The sequence below is a fragment of the Protomyctophum bolini genome (assembly GCF_963924005.1).
Source record: "Protomyctophum bolini genome assembly, chromosome: 12".
NCBI lineage: Eukaryota > Metazoa > Chordata > Actinopteri > Myctophiformes > Myctophidae > Protomyctophum > Protomyctophum bolini.
The window spans coordinates 43562697-43575956 of NC_137873.1; the positions used below are offsets into that span (position 1 = coordinate 43562697).

Genomic DNA, 13260 nt, shown 5'->3' on the forward strand with positions numbered 1-13260 from the left:
CCCGACCCGACGTTTTCAGCCGGGCCAGGCCTAAAATGTATGGTAATCAGTGAAATCAGTGATAGAAAATCTAATGTAAATATAATAAATTCTCAAATTCTGCCCAAACGCGACCCGGCCTGGCCCGACGTTTTAGAGTGGGGCCTAAAATGTATGGTCGGGCCGGGTATCAGTCGGGCCGGGCCTCGGACCCGATCAGTTGGGGCCCAGTTAGGGCCGGGCCTTAATCGTCAGGCCCGTTGAGAGCTCTAGTCGACAGTGACAGTAGAAAGCAGCGTTATACCTTGGTGTCTTTGAGCAGCACTGACGAGTAGAAACACAGGAAGTTCACAGACAAGTACAGCTTCCCATGGTAGAGACCTTCCTTCTGCAACGCACACGTGAACGCTGGCGCACAGACACACACAGGCAGGCAAGCAGGCACACACACACACACACACACACACACACACACACACACACACACACACACACACACACACACACACACACACACACACACACACACACACACACACACACACACACACACACACACACACACACACACACACACACACTATGTTTACGCAGGGACACACATGCACATCGATTTATCCAAAATGTTCTACTCATTACACAGACTGCTTAAATGCTTTAAGTCAAGTCAAATTTAAATATTATGACAAAGGGTACAGATGTCACAAAACACACAAGATTACATCACACATAGACAAGCACACTGACAGGAGCAGCTGGGACAATAAGCCTCTTGATTAATTAAGGCGCTGCTGAATGTAATGAAACACGAAGATCTACTCCATCTTCCTCAGAGCCATGACTCCGCGCTGTGTTCACAACTTCTCACCAAGCCCCCAGAAAGGGAGGAAGGCTGGCCAGTGCTGAGGCACTGAGCCCTATACACTGACACGACAACGTGTATTCAGGGCGGAGTCACCACCCCCAGGGTAAGTTGTGATTTGCTCTCGTTCACTGCGATGCAATTTGCGGCATTTTCAAAACAATATTGCGCAGAGTATAGCGATTATCAAACGTATTTGCAATGACATAGGTTGAAAGATCTGTTGCCCGTGGACAAGGCACGTTACCTCCGCAGGTTAGATATTATCGGCATAGATGTTTGTCCGTATGTGATTAAGGATTGGAAAAAGTTGCATTGGCAGCCATAGGAAATTCTGCCCAGGGTAAATGTCCCGGATGTGACGTTTTGGGGCGTTCCTGTCTTGTTTCGTGTCAGTGTATACTGGAGAGCTGGGACTGCAGGCGGGGCCCTGCATTTATGACGAGGAAACCCCGTGCAGCTGGGGTTCAACGTTGAGCGCTCGTTTGCACTTTGGTGTTCAAATCATTTGACCGCCAGAAGACCCGGAAGGTCAACGGTCTACTTCCACATTTGACTCGACTCCAATGCGGAAGTAGACTTGAAGATACCATGCTACTGTACATGTGACTACAGATATGCTGTGTAGCTTTGAATCTTTTGTATCTGCCAGTGTGTAGTAATCTGTTTTTATATCCAATAATGAGTGATACGGGTGAAACATTACATAACTCCGTCCCGAGTCCACATGCAGGGGCTCCGACCGTGCGTAGGTGGGTTCAACTCTAAATTGTTTCGAAATTATTATACAAACCTTCATCACATTGTTTGGAAATGCTGTGTGCTCGGGATGGAGCTATTTAATCTTTGCACCTGTTACCGTATATATACTTGGATATACAAATATCAGATTAAGGTAAGTGACTGGTGGTCATTCACTGGTGGACAAGTTTCTGAACTGCCCACAGCCCTCCCATGACTATGAGACACAGACTGAGTAGAAACACATTGTGGTATTTTATCATGAACATTAAGCGAGGACCAATTATATGACGATAGGTTGAAAGGTGGTAAAGTGGTCCTTTAATTAACAAACATTAACAAAGACACGTGTGACATGGACTCACTGTGTGTCAGGGCCTCTCCGTCTACTAGCTCTTCAAACAGCTTGTGGAAGGACTTGTTCTGTTTCACAAAGCTCTGCATGCGAGGAGAACAACACAGTGGTGAATGATGTACAGTACAATAAATATGAATAAAGCAATATGCCGGTCTCAGGTTATTACCGGGTATTTTATAATGGCTGAGAGGCGTAGTGAGATTACACGAAGCGTAGCGGAGGGTCTCCGACCCAAGGAGACCCCTGAGCGGCGGTGGCTCAGGGGTAGAGTGCCTGGATGGGAACCGCAAGGTTGCCAGTTCGAACCCGGGCTCCCCCAGAGTTACTGTCGAAGTGTCCTTGAGCAAGACACTGAACCCCTAATTGCTCCCGATGTGCTAGTTGGTGCCTTGCATGGTTTCCGCTGCCATCGGTGTGTGAATGGGTGAATGTAATGCACAATCTATGTAAATGCACCATTTACCATTTACCATTTACCCATTCAGCCGTTATAAAATACCCGGTAAACTGGGACCTCGAGTGGCTAATTGTTTTTCTAAAACGGTTACAAACATATAGCAATATTAACCTAATAAAACTATTCCTAATTCACAAAAGTAGCTACACTTTGCGCACCACCAGAGCGAGCCACTTCCAATGTTTTGACAGTCTCCGTGATGGATGGGGGAACAGGAGGATGTTTTCTCATTATCGTGAGATTTACCATGGCTAACCAGGCAATCAGAATCAAGTATTTGGGACTAACCGTTTTAGAATAGAAAAACAACACAGTAGTGAATAAATGGAATAGAATCCACAAACAGCTTGTGGAGGGGAAAACAACACAGAGGTATTATAAAGTCGCGACGAATGATGATGAATGTTATTATCAGCCACTGCAGACAGTGTTGGGGTTGTTATTATAGGCATAGAGGTTTACCAACACTCTGGGGTTACTGTACGTGGGAAATGACATCAAATGGGAATGTAAGAATTGAGGGCGGCATGCACCCCCCCCCCCACGGTTCCTGAAAACTGCAAATGCTGGAGCTTGTATATGAAAACCTGTAAACCTGAGATGTATCAATTAATTGAATCTCGATTGTGATCAAAGTGTTGACAGTTCAAATAGGACCTACTGTATTGTTGATGAGGCCGTCTGGCTGGTCCGGGCTCTCTTCTTCTATAGGTTGTGATCTAACAGAAGAGAGAGAGAGAAAGTATTGAACACTGAACAGCCACCAAGAAGGATTCTCTGTTCATTTTAAAGAGTATTGCACAGGCACCAAGAAGGATTCTCTGTTCATTTTAAAGAGTATTGAACAGGCACCAAGAAGGATTCTCTGTTCATTTTAAAGAGTATTGAACACTGAACAGGCACCAAGAAGGACTCTCTGTTCATTTTAAAGAGTATTGAACAGGCACCAAGAAGGATTCTCTGTTCATTTTAAAGAGTATTGAACAGGCACCAAGAAGGATTCTCTGTTCATTTTAAAGAGTATTGAACAGGCACCAAGAAGGATTCTCTGTTCATTTTAAAGAGTATTGAACACTGAACAGGCACCAAGAAGGATTCTCTGTTCATTTTAAAGAGTATTGAACACTGAACAGGCACCAAGAAGGATTCTCTGTTCATTTTAAAGATAATTGAACACTGAACAGGCACCAAGAAGGATTCTCTGTTCATTTTAAAGAGTATTGAACACTGAACAGGCACCAAGAAGGACTCTCTGTTCATTTTAAAGAGTATTGAACAGGCACCAAGAAGGACTCTCTGTTCATTTTAAAGAGTATTGAACACTGAACAGGCACCAAGAAGGACTCTCTGTTCATTTTAAAGAGTATTGAACAGGCACCAAGAAGGATTCTCTGTTCATTTTAAAGATAATTGAACACTGAACAGGCACCAAGAAGGATTCTCTGTTCATTTTAAAGAGTATTGAACACTGAACAGGCACCAAGAAGGACTCTCTGTTCATTTTAAAGAGTATTGAACACTGAACAGGCACCAAGAAGGACTCTCTGTTCATTTTAAAGAGTATTGAACAGGCACCAAGAAGGACTCTCTGTTCATTTTAAAGAGTATTGAACAGGCACCAAGAAGGATTCTCTGTTCATTTTAAAGAGTATTGAACAGGCACCAAGAAGGATTCTCTGTTCATTTTAAAGAGTATTGAACACTGAACAGGCACCAAGAAGGACTCTCTGTTCATTTTAAAGAGTATTGAACAGGCACCAAGAAGGATTCTCTGTTCATTTTAAAGAGTATTGAACAGGCACCAAGAAGGATTCTCTGTTCATTTTAAAGAGTATTGAACACTGAACAGGCACCAAGAAGGACTCTCTGTTCATTTTAAAGAGTATTGAACACTGAACAGGCACCAAGAAGGACTCTCTGTTCATTTTAAAGAGAATTGAACACTGAACAGGCACCGAGAAGGATTCTCTGTTCATTTTAAAGAGTATTGAACAGGCACCAAGAAGGGTTCTCTGTTCATTTTAAAGAGTATTGAACACTGAACAGGCACCAAGAAGGACTCTCTGTTCATTTTAAAGAGTATTGAACAGGCACCAAGAAGGATTCTCTGTTCATTTTAAAGAGTATTGAACACTGAACAGGCACCAAGAAGGATTCTCTGTTCATTTTAAAGAGTATTGAACACTGAACAGGCACCAAGAAGGATTCTCTGTTCATTTTAAAGATAATTGAACACTGAACAGGCACCAAGAAGGACTCTCTATTCATTTTAAAGAGTATTGAACACTGAACAGGCACCAAGAAGGACTCTCTGTTCATTTTAAAGAGTATTGAACAGGCACCAAGAAGGATTCTCTGTTCATTTTAAAGAGTATTGAACACTGAACAGGCACCAAGAAGGACTCTCTGTTCATTTTAAAGAGTATTGAACACTGAACAGGCACCAAGAAGGATTCTCTGTTCATTTTAAAGAGTATTGAACAGGCACCAAGAAGGATTCTCTGTTCATTTTAAAGAGTATTGAACACTGAACAGGCACCAAGAAGGACTCTCTGTTCATTTTAAAGAGTATTGAACACTGAACAGGCACCAAGAAGGACTCTCTGTTCATTTTAAAGAGTATTGAACACTGAACAGGCACCAAGAAGGACTCTCTGTTCATTTTAAAGAGTATTGAACACTGAACAGGCACCAAGAAGGACTCTCTGTTCACTTTAAAGAGTATTGAACACTGAACAGGCACCAAGAAGGATTCTCTGTTCATTTTAAAGAGTATTGAACAGGCACCAAGAAGGACTCTCTGTTCATTTTAAAGAGTACTGAACACTGAACAGGCACCAAGAAGGATTCTCTGTTCATTTTAAAGAGTATTGAACAGGCACCAAGAAGGATTCTCTGTTCATTTTAAAGAGTATTGAACACTGAACAGGCACCAAGAAGGACTCTCTGTTCATTTTAAAGAGTATTGAACAGGCACCAAGAAGGATTCTCTGTTCATTTTAAAGAGTACTGAACACTGAACAGGCACCAAGAAGGACTCTCTGTTCATTTTAAAGAGTATTGAACAGGCACCAAGAAGGATTCTCTGTTCATTTTAAAGAGTATTGAACACTGAACAGGCACCAAGAAGGATTCTCTGTTCATTTTAAAGAGTATTGAACACTGAACAGGCACCAAGAAGGATTCTCTGTTCATTTTAAAGAGTATTGAACACTGAACAGGCACCAAGAAGGACTCTCTGTTCATTTTAAGAGTACTGAACACTGAACAGGCACCAAGAAGGATTCTCTGTTCATTTTAACCCATTCTGACCTGAGATCAGATTCATATGAGGTTTCCACGGGACACACACTGGTCTGATTAACCCATTCTGACCTGAGATCAGATTCTAAAAATGTCAGTCGTTCTTTGAATTTTTCAAAAATAGCAGACATACAAGCTCGTATCGCGCCACTCGGTGGCGCGATATGAGCTTGTAGATCTGCTATTTTTCAATAGCTAAAGCATAACATGATGCCAACACCAAAATGGGTGCCCAGTCAGAATGGGTTAAAGAGTACTGAACACTGAACAGGCACCAAGAAGGACTCTCGGGTTCATTTTAAAGAGTATTGAACACTGAACAGGCACCAAGAAGGATTCTCTGTTCATTTTAAAGAGTACTGAACACTGAACAGGCACCAAGAAGGATTCTCTGTTCACTTTAAAGAGTACTGAACACTGAACAGGCACCAAGAAGGACTCTCTGTTCATTTTAAAGAGTATTGAACACTGAACAGGCACCAAGAAGGACTCTCTGTTCATTTTAAAGAGTACTGAACACTGAACAGGCACCAAGAAGGACTCTCTGTTCATTTTAAAGAGTATTGAACAGGCACCAAGAAGGACTCTCTGTTCATTTTAAAGAGTATTGAACACTGAACAGGCACCAAGAAGGACTCTCTGTTCATTTTAAAGAGTATTGAACAGGCACCAAGAAGGATTCTCTGTTCACTTTAAAGAGTACTGAACACTGAACAGGCACCAAGAAGGACTCTCTGTTCATTTTAAAGAGTATTGAACAGGCACCAAGAAGGACTCTCTGTTCATTTTAAAGAGTATTGAACACTGAACAGGCACCAAGAAGGACTCTCTGTTCATTTTAAAGAGTACTGAAAACAGGCACCAAGAAGGATTCTCTGTTCATTTTAAAGCCAATGCAGAACTAGTAGAATTACCTGCAGTTCTCAGCAGGTGGCGCCAAATTTGCATTTAAAAAACCAAATGTGAGATCAGAGGGGTTTAATAATAAAATGATAGGCATTATTAGGCCTATGGTCGAATAATATGACATCAAGGCATTTGAGTAATAAGTGGCTAACGCCGCCCCGTCCCCCCCCGGTTACACACAGATACTTCTGTCCCTCAAATTAACAGTTTGGATTTGATTCTGGTCGTCCTAAAAGGGCATCAGCAGCTACAGAACAACAACAGGTACAGTAAGTGCTTGTCTATGAAGTCTACTGTATGTAATAGTGGCTCAGATCAGCCAACGCAGGGAAGCTGGAAGTACCCTCACTAAAAACGCCGGGACAACAACACTCCAAAACTGTGGAATGCACTTCCCATTGCAGTCACAACTGCAGCATCACTCCCAATCTTCCGCCGTAGTCTGAAAACCCACCTTTTCAGACTCCATCATGGCCCATAGCACTTACCCCACCCCCTTAGATAGCATTTCTGTAGCATTTGATACAGACTTATATCTACATGTTATGTAGACAGCACTATAATTGCATTGTATGTAGTCATAGCACGTCATAGTACATATAGATGCATCTATACATAGTAGTATAGATGTATAGTTTATATGTATAGCTTCATTATATAGATATTCCACTGTTACTTTCTTAGCTTAGCTTTCCCATGCTTTTTTGTTCTTGCTTAATGTAAATCGCTCTGGATTAAGAGCGTCTGCTAAATGCCTAAATTGTAAATTGTGGCTCTGCAGTGTAGGGTGACAGGATTGAACTGCATGGCCAGATTGTGACGGATCTTTGAAACAGAACCTGTATTCTCAGTTGAGATTCTGGTTGGTTTACATTATTGGTCAGGTCAGTAGTCAGGCTGCATTCAGGTGTTAACGGCAATACCAAAATAATCCATGATCTCAAGAGCTCCAAATTTGGGCTCCTAATCTGAGCATTGTATGAAAATATGGCAGAGTTTGCTATAATTTGATATTATAGGCAACCTTCTTATTTAATTTTGTAATGATAGAATCAAAGGTTACTTTTAAGTAATAGGTTTCTACCCCGCCCCCGGTATTCTCTACGGTATGATGAGAACACGAGGAGTGAGATAAGGATAAGGAACCAGTTTGGTTTATCCTTGCATGACATTGTCAGTGTCGGAACTGTACGTTACGTAGTGTGTGAACCACACCTTCTGTCGGACGCTCACAGCCCCGTGCGTGTCGACGTGTCGTGGACACGTCCGATCTTTATCATTAGTACAGCCAGACGAATGAACAATGGCAAATAATGGCCGTTGTAGCCTAGTAAAGGAAAGGAAGCTGGAGCAAGCTCTGACAATCCCATTTTGGGGCGGGAACCCCTTTTGGTGTTTTAAGCATTATGTTATGCTTTAGCTGTTGAGAAATAGCAGATCTACAAGCTCATAGCGCGGCACTTGTAGGTCTGTCATTTTTGAAAAGTCGTGAAAATGTGGCGCAAATCTTTGAATATATCAAGAGTGAAAGTTTTTAACTTAAATCTTTGCTTATGGGGGGGGGGGGGGGGGGGGGGGGTCCCCTGAAACAACATTTTAAGATGGGGGTCTGCGGCCAAATACAGGTAATTCTGGGGGTCCTTGACATGAAAAAGGTTGAGTACCACTGACGTACACTAGTTTTTCAGATAACTTTTAGGATTTAGAAGACATTTTTTTAAGAATCGTCCTGGGTTAAGGTAAGCCTTGTGTTCACAGGCCACAATGAAGGCCATGTTTGCCATGATGGACCTCCTGCCCCTCAAATAAATGATATTGTTTCTGTTGGGTGAAAGGAAACCTCATATGACCCATAACTTTTCAGGATTCTAATTCAAAAGTAGCAAAAGTGCTTTTGTGTGACTGTGATTATGATCAACGTACAGGGCCTAGAAGCAGGGGTGCCCAAAAGGTAGATCGTGATCTACCAGTAGATCACAAAGGCTGTGCAGGTAGAACACATGATGCCCCTAAAAATATATAATTTAAATTTAAAATAGGCATCTGCCACTTGAACTTGACTCATCAAAAAGGGCCTCTCAGCTCAAACCTTCAATGCAAGATGATCTATGTTTTCAAAAGTGTTGCGCCCAAACCTCAGTAGCATTATACAAAGTTATATAGGCCTACTAAAAAAAACAACCAATTCCATTTTCACCCTTCTATATGTGACATCAACGCCATGCCACTATTCCAAAGGTAATTTAAAAAAAAAACTATTTTCAGAAAGATTTTGGGTGGGTAGATCTCATTTAGCTGGGCATTTTGAAGGTAGCTCTCAAGTCAAAAAAGTATGGGCGCTACGAGGCACAGGCCATCTCGCTCGCAACACTGTTAGCTAGGAAATGAATACTACAGGCCTGGAAATCGGATAAACCTACGACAGTTGACATGTGGCTAAGGGAGCTGGGAGGAGTGCTGCATATGGAGTGCTGCAAAATTAGATTCATCTTGTCGAAAAGGGAACACCTTTATCTAAAAACCTGGTCGCCCATTATTGAGATGCTTGTTACATTGGACTGAAGTGGTGTAATTCAATGTTGTTCTGCCCCGTAATGTCGTCTAATTAATGTTTGATATGTGTATACTGTATACGTCTGTATTTTCTATGTGGGTACACATGTATGCATATGTCTTCTTTTTCACATCAGAAATGTTTTTGTAGAATTGATAGTGATGTTGTTTCTGTCCTCGGAGTGCCGTGTAGTCATCAGCCTTGTCAGTTATCATTTTATTGTTTTTGTCTTTTTCTTTGAGTTATGTTTTGTCTCCTTTTATTGTAAGTCTCTTGTTTGTATGTTTTTTTGCTATTTTTTGTCCGATCTGTAATTTTATGGTTAATAATTACTGAAATGCTTCTATGCCAATAATCATAATAAACAGATATATTAAAAAACAGTATGGGCGCCCCTGGCCTAGAGGTACCTGAGACTAGAGAGGCTGCGGCCCAGCTCCTGGATCTGCCGCTGGGCCTCTTCCAGGCTCTGGCTGGCTCTGGGGGGCCTGACGATCAGCAGGCTGCCTTTACGACTACCTCCATGGGACGACTTCCCAGTCCCAACCTCCTGCAGAGAGCTGCTATGACACACACACGCACAGCACAGGACACAGAGATATACATATACGCATTATAGGCAAGGCCATTATATTTGTACTGTATTGTATATAGTGCATTTCAACAAGAAGGAAATTCAAAGTGGAAAATTCAAGTTGTTCTGCAGTTGTCTTGTTGTTGTTCCAGATTATGTAGAGCATAAAAACTATTAAAGTGCTGCTTCTACCATGTTTGTTTTTGGTTTTAGGGACAGAAAGCAAGCAGACCTTTCTGTTTAAGTGTGTTAGCTGTGTACACAGTCTGTATGCAGTCTTTGAGTCACAGTCACGAGTCTACTCGTTTACATAGTATATTTCTTTAGGGCACTATACCACATAAGTGGTTCTCAAAGTGCGGTCCGGGGACCCCCATGGGTTCTTCAAGGGGTTCCAGGGGGTCCACCTTCCAGCTATTACAAAGATCTACAAACTCACAACGCCTGTCATTGCACACTTGTAGATTGGCTTTCTTTGTGTTGCATAATTTATGTCTAAATTTGAACACAAATCTCCTTGGCACAAAATACTTTCAGATGGGGGTCTGTTAACCCATTCTGACCGGAGATCAGATTCATACGAGGTTTCCACTGGACACACACACTGGTCTGATTAACCCATTCTGACCTGAGATCAGATTCTATAAAAAGGTCAGTTGTTCTTCGATTTTTCAAAAATAGCAGACCTACAAGCTCATAGCGCGCCACTCGGTGGCGCGCTATGAGCTTGTAGATCTGCTATTTTTCAATAGCTAAAGCATAACATGATGCTAACACCAAAATGGGTTCCCGGTCAGAATGGGTTGAACACGGTCCTTGACATGACAAGGTTTGAGAACCACTGGCATAATAATGGTACAGTTTGAGTCAATACTATACTGTAGTTGATACTGTTGTTTGTATACAATAGCGTACATCGAAATTTAAATAATTGTGATTGTGATTTGTGTCAAGCTATTATAGCGCTCACTCACCAAGGATGGGTAATTGAAGATGACACATTTCACGCGCTATATTATGTTCAGATATTTAATCTATGTAATTTGTTTGGTATATTCTCTCTTGTACAAAGCGACTTTAGGCACGCTGTATAAATCTGAGCAATTATTACATTAAAGCAGCACTTATATGTCACTTTCAGATGATTTGACACAATATGCAACCATGGCAAAAAAAAAATAATCATACTGAATGAGTTATTATTATGATAAGGAAGCTCAAACATGCGTCTTTGTTTAACAGGAAAACCCCTGAAGACATACCAGGGTAAGCTGAAACGATGAAACAACGCACGGTAAACACAAACATGTCACTATCTGCACTCTAGCTGATTCTTATCAGCAGCCCTGATGGTACATCTTGATTGTGTGGAAAAGAACACATGGAATTTAAATGCTGAACTTCACTGCCACTCTGAAAATCTTGATCTTGCTTTAAACCATTTAAATCGATAAAAAAAGGGCTTCTAAATAAGGAGTAAGGACCCCAAAAATCTGAATTTGGCCGCGGACCCCCATCTGAAAAGATGTTGTTCCAGGGACCCCCCATCTGAAAAAATATGTTGTTCCAGGGACCCCCCATCTGAAAAAAATATGTTGTTCCAGGGACCCCCCCAGAAGCAAAGATACAGTATGAGTTAAAAACAATGATTTTCAAAAATAGCAGATCTACAAGCTCGTAGCTTGTAGATCTATTTTTTAACAGCTAAAGTCTCAAATAATGGTTAAAGTGGTAAAAAGCTATACGGGCACACGGATGCGTTATCCTGTCCTAAATGGCTACAATTCATTAGGTAGCAGGTCACAATTTACAATTTACAATTTAGGCATTTAGCAGACGCTCTTAATCCAGAGCGACTTCTCACAAACTCTCAGGAATATTCCTGAGACTCCCAAGATGGACCAGTGCTAGTGAAATGTTTGTGACCAGTAATGTACCCACATTTCATGCTTTACTGAGGAATGTTATGTATAGATTCATGTGTAGACTGAGGGAATCAAATAATGCACTAATTATGGCCTTAACAGGGATCACACAGAGTGACACAGTCTTCTCATCATGTTTCTGTAAACACTGGAGGCCAATGTTTATATGTTTATAATTGACAAGGACTGCCTGGAGTGATAATAGCCTGATACATAGGCTATTTCTGTGTTGTTGTTTTTGTATTTACTGTTGTGTTTTTACATGTTGTTTGCATATGGACCATTGTGTCTGAAATAAAGTTTTCAATCAATCAATCAATCAATCAATCACAGCCAGTCCCCCTCTCGTTATGGTTGCACGATTATGAAATTATGACCAATATCCGATCTGATTATTTGCAGGGTCATATCTGCCGATACCGGTTCTGACCGATTCCGGTATTATACAGAGGACCACGCTGAAAACAGGGTTTTCCATAACAAGTCAACATCCTGCTGCCTCCCACATCATGTGCAATTTCAAAACAGGTGCGTCGCAGATCCAACGACTAGCGCTTCTAAACTGTATCATATCACCTGCACGGAATGTATACTGAAGTATCTCATAATATCAGCATGTCTGCTGTGGAAGGACAAAGAAGAGGCTTTCCATATACAGCTGCAATGTTGGTGAGTTTAAAGTTTAACAGACATGTAATGTAGGTCTATAGTACTCACACAGCACTGTCCAGAGAGCGCCTCCGGAGCATGGTGACAAAATAATACCTGCTGACAAATGACACAACACAATACAAGGGCAGGTGCACAGTAGCCTACAGCTCACACATCCATACACGTCCATGCACTAAACCTACAGTAATTGTCCTGTTCGACAGTTTTTAGAGTGTGTCTCTGTGTGTTTGTCTTAATCCTGGAAGATCCACAGGCTGTCAGGGACCAGCCCACAATGTTTTTAGTTTTGTTTTGCAACTTTCAACGATTGGTTCTTTTCCCTGTTGGGTTTCACCAATGGGCTGTCCGGGGGCGTGGAATTATGCCTATTATTATTGGGCAGGAGCACAAGGAGGAAGTAACATGATGGCTGCTTACTGGCTGCTGATGTGGTGACAGTTACCATGGTGAGTCTTGGTGACATATATACACACAACTCAGCCTGAAGCTTTCATTTAGCTAGGCACACAGTCAAGTAGGCTAACACATTAATTAACCTACGTATGCACACAGTGAAATAGGCTTTAATCTAACTAGGTATACACTTAACAAAATATCATTAGACTCTGGCTGTGTACACATGGACCCGTTAGGTTTGATTAAAGTTAAATGGAAGTTTTGTTTGCATATACGTATACACGCATGCAGACGTGTGCATCATACGTATATGGAAATTAAGTTTTCATCTTACTGCTCTACGTGCCACTAAAATGTGGAATGCACTAATTACTAGGGGTGCAGCGGTTTTCAACCGAAAACCGAACCGTTCGGTTCAGCATACACGGTTCAATGCGCTCTAATGAACCGCGCTTTTTCGGTTTGCATTAATTCATTTCTTACAGCTGCGAAGAATGTATTTCTCGGTCACACACCGTCCTACTTAGAAGTCT

At 41.6% G+C, this 13260-nt stretch overlaps 1 protein-coding gene across 1 annotated transcript in view; it reads right to left on the bottom strand.

The window, feature by feature from the left end:
• LOC308325373 (GRAM domain-containing protein 2A-like) overlaps positions 1-12776 on the bottom strand; it is a gene marked incomplete at its 5' end in the record, with an annotated part of 27310 nt that extends 14534 nt beyond the window's left edge. Inside the window, 6 exons of the mRNA XM_080777857.1 lie at positions 284-387; positions 1948-2020; positions 3059-3116; positions 9571-9723; positions 12377-12427; positions 12637-12776. Coding sequence (XP_080633983.1) covers positions 284-387; positions 1948-2020; positions 3059-3116; positions 9571-9723; positions 12377-12427; positions 12637-12776 — 579 coding nt within the window. The remainder of the gene's footprint in view (positions 1-283; positions 388-1947; positions 2021-3058; positions 3117-9570; positions 9724-12376; positions 12428-12636) is intronic.
• Positions 12777-13260: the final 484 nt, after the last annotated feature.